The 3,596-nt window shown below is 47.1% G+C and overlaps 1 protein-coding gene across 1 annotated transcript; it reads right to left on the bottom strand.

Moving 5' to 3' along the window:
- Window positions 1-434: 434 nt before the first annotated feature.
- Window positions 435-1,151, bottom strand: LOC119360469 (putative glycine-rich cell wall structural protein 1). The gene has a single exon (XM_037626096.1). The coding sequence runs from the start codon at window positions 1,149-1,151 to the stop codon at window positions 435-437; it is 717 nt and encodes a 238-aa protein (XP_037481993.1).
- Window positions 1,152-3,596: the final 2,445 nt, after the last annotated feature.

Here is a 3,596-nt window from a genome sequence, read left to right on the forward strand (position 1 = left end):
CAAAATAGTGCAGGACACAAAACTCACTATTAGCATGCTATAGCATTGCCGTTAGCTAGACAATGTATAGCTATACACTGATTTATAGTGTGCAATTAGCAATGCTATAGCGCGCTATTGAGGATGAAGAGGTAGCTAGGCAACAGAGGATCACCCTGACGAAGGCCTCTTCGAGAATTGAGCGCACCCAGTTGAGGACCACCGCCGATCTGCTGGTGGAGTTCAGATCCTGAACCTAAGCGTGGCGGGAAACCTTTCGCCTCCAGAACGTGATCAAGAGCCAATTATTGTTCATCAACACTTGCACACACAAAGCTCACCCCTTACTGGCTTACACACTAGAGATCGATCTGAACTCACATGGATTAGTTAACATGCATGATGACAACTGAAGTATGCATGATGACAACTGAAGTACTGAGCACACATCGGCATCACGGGTGGCCGCTGCTCCCGCCGCCGCCGCCGCCTCCACCGCCGCCGGATCCTCCTGGCCCGGAGCCGGAGCCACTCCCGCCGCCGCTCCCCGTGCCACCGGTCGCGCTCCCAGAACCTTGGCCGCTCCCCACGACATTGCCTGCACGTCCAACCCCGCTGCCGCCGCCCGAAGCACCGGCACCACTGCCGTCACCTCCTCCACCACCATCACCGCGTGTCACCGTGACAGTTACACCTTCTTTGCTGATATGGAAACCAAAGCCTTCCCCGCCGCCAAGACCGACACTGGCGCCGCCGTTGTGCGCGCTTGCGGCGCCGCCTCCGCCGACGCCGATGGCCACGTCGATCCCGTCCTCCCCGATGTCGATGCCGAGCCCGGCACCAACACCACCACCGGCGCTGCCTCCATCACCGTCCCGAGTGCTGTTTCCCGCGCCGCCGCCGATGCCGACGCCCACCCCGATGGTCGTGTCGGACCCATTCCGTGACACGACCCAACCGAACCCATGGCCGCTTCCTGAGCCATGGCCGCTGCCGGCACCGTCCTTTGAGAAGGGCCAGTAGAACTTGCTGCCGGCGCCATCGATGGCGCTGGTACTGCCAAGGTTACCAGGGAAATGCCTGGCGTTGACAGGTGAAGGGAGAAGTGCAGCAAAACACAAGAGAGTGATGAACAGGAAGGCAGTGGCGCCACTACTGGTAGAGTTAGCCATTGTCGTTGGCGTTGCTGTGAAGGACCTCAGCATGCTGGTAGGGTTTATATAGTGAGTTAGCCATGGAGGAACCCTGATTTTTATAATTTGGTCCGGATCTAGAGGCGGAGATTAGCTAGTCGGCTTTGGATCGAACAGCTTGCGTGCGTTGCATGAAACCTGGTAATACGGCTAGCTTGCATGCGCAGCTAGCGTATGTTGACCATTCATTTGGCTGTAGCTTTGTGGTATATGAATTTCTAGTCTTATTTCTCAATGGAAATCCCACTCAGTGGCGGTGGTGCCAGGACTTCAATTTTGTCTAGTCAAATTTTTTTGAGACTTTTTACGGTGCATCGTACTACCCACTGTGATGGGTAGTATTTTGGTAGATCCAACGGCAGTATAGATGGGTCAAATTTTCTCTCTAGGACATATTGGTAATTTCTGATAAGAGGTAGATTTATTCTTTGTTAGTTCTAATCATAACTAATGATCTAATTAATTAAATTAACCCATCCTATCCGATGCGGAGCCACGGGCGAGTGCGTCTGCGACCACGTCGCCACTGCTCCTTTGGGTTGTCTCCTTCGAGAGAGAGACATCTAGCTACTGCTATGGACCGTAAGGTCCTAAGGGAACTACTTACACATGGTCATGGAGGTAACAAGGTTGATAAAGAAGCCTCCGACAATGGATTCCTTCTCCGGCAGAGTATCGGAACAGGCCTCTAGATTGGATCTCCTCGGAACAAAAAGTTGCGACGACAGAAAAATTCGAAGAAAAATCTTGTTAAGGTTTCATGAAATACGGAATATAGGCGGAAGAATGGGCGTAAGGTAGTGTAGGTGGGGCCCACATGACCATGTGACACAACCTAGGCCCCGGCTGTGCCACTAGGCCATGTGGCCCCTCTCTTCTCCATTCAGTGCTTTCTAGAACATTCGTGCCCCAAAAAAATCACATTAAATAATCCTCAGGGTTTTTTGAACTCCGTAGTTATTGATTTTCTGTCAAGTTAAAAATATGCAGAAAATAGCAACTTGCACTAGTCACTATACTAATTGGTTAGTCGAAAAAATAATATAAATATTATAAAAAGTGTACAAAGTAATAATATAATATAATGAAGCAATCAAAACTTCTACGCACGTTTGAGACGTAGCAACTAGCAAGCATTGATTTTGTTTTTCTCATCCACACCTCCACGGATGTGGTTTCATCGTGTGCACACGTGTAGAAAAACATCAATGTTGCTTGCTAAAAAAAATCAGAATATTTTTACTGATTCGTCGGATTTTACTGTTCACCTGAGCTCATGTCAGCTCGAGCTCACAAACTTCATGTCCTTCTTTTAATTGTTAGTAGTTTGTTAATGATGGAAGATATTTTGGTGCTATCTTTTCTTCAAGTTAACGACGGAAGAAAATATGAATCAACTTGTGGTTGGATGGTTAGAAGGACAATGATATCCCCAACCCACCGGGGTTCAAGTCCTAGACTTGACAATGGTGCTCGTATTATTCCTGGATTTAGTTTAGGCTTCTGACGATGTTCCTTCAGTGGGAGCAGACGTTCTCGTCGATTGGTAGATGCATGTGGTCACAGTCTCTCGAAGGTGGTCATAAGGGTGGGGTGTGAGTGCGTGCGTTCATAAAGGCGAGTGTATGCTCGTGTATGTGAGCGATTTTACTATGTTAAAAAAAGACGGAAGGAAATTGTATGAACATTCACTTGTTCTTTCTATTGATTATATTAGAAGCTTTCTTGTGAATTTTCTGAAGCTCCACCACTCTGCAACCAAAAGAGGTTCTCCCAACTATATGACACTTGGAGCGCCCGATTAGCCGTTGTCGCTCGCTCGGACGTTAGTGGGTTCTGGCCCATTCACTCGCTCAGCTGACCAGAAGCTCGCTACTGTACGCTAAAAAAACAAAGAAAAGCTCTCTTCCTGTCAGAACCGTTGACTTGACCAGTGAACCATTCACCTGACCCATTTGAAAAAAGTTCGCTCGATCCACGGACTGAAAAAAGTTAATGAATTGAAAAGGTTCGAAAAAATTAAAAAAAAAGTCCACTGATTCAAAAAATCTTCATGAACTCAAAAAAATCAGAAAAATTCACCAAATGTTGAGAAATTCATACTGTTCACGAATTCTTTTCATTTTTCAAACTGATAAAAGTTCACAAATTCAAAATAGTTTGTGACTTTGAAAAAATGCGGATTGGAAACAGTTTTAAGATTTCAAAAAATTCATTTGTTTGTTATAAGGAAAAAGAAAAAAAGGAATAAAAGAGAAGAAAAACCGGCCCCGAAGAACCAAAACTTAAAGAAAAACCGACCTAAAGCTTCCAAAAAAGGGGACGAATCTCCCACAAATTGCCTTTGCATGGGCCGGAGGAGATGATGAGGAGCCGCCAGCCGATGAGGATGATGACCCCGGAGTTCGAGGGCGGCGTCGCCAT

This window comes from Triticum dicoccoides, chromosome 2B, assembly GCF_002162155.2.
Source record: "Triticum dicoccoides isolate Atlit2015 ecotype Zavitan chromosome 2B, WEW_v2.0, whole genome shotgun sequence".
Classification (NCBI taxonomy): domain Eukaryota; kingdom Viridiplantae; phylum Streptophyta; class Magnoliopsida; order Poales; family Poaceae; genus Triticum; species Triticum dicoccoides.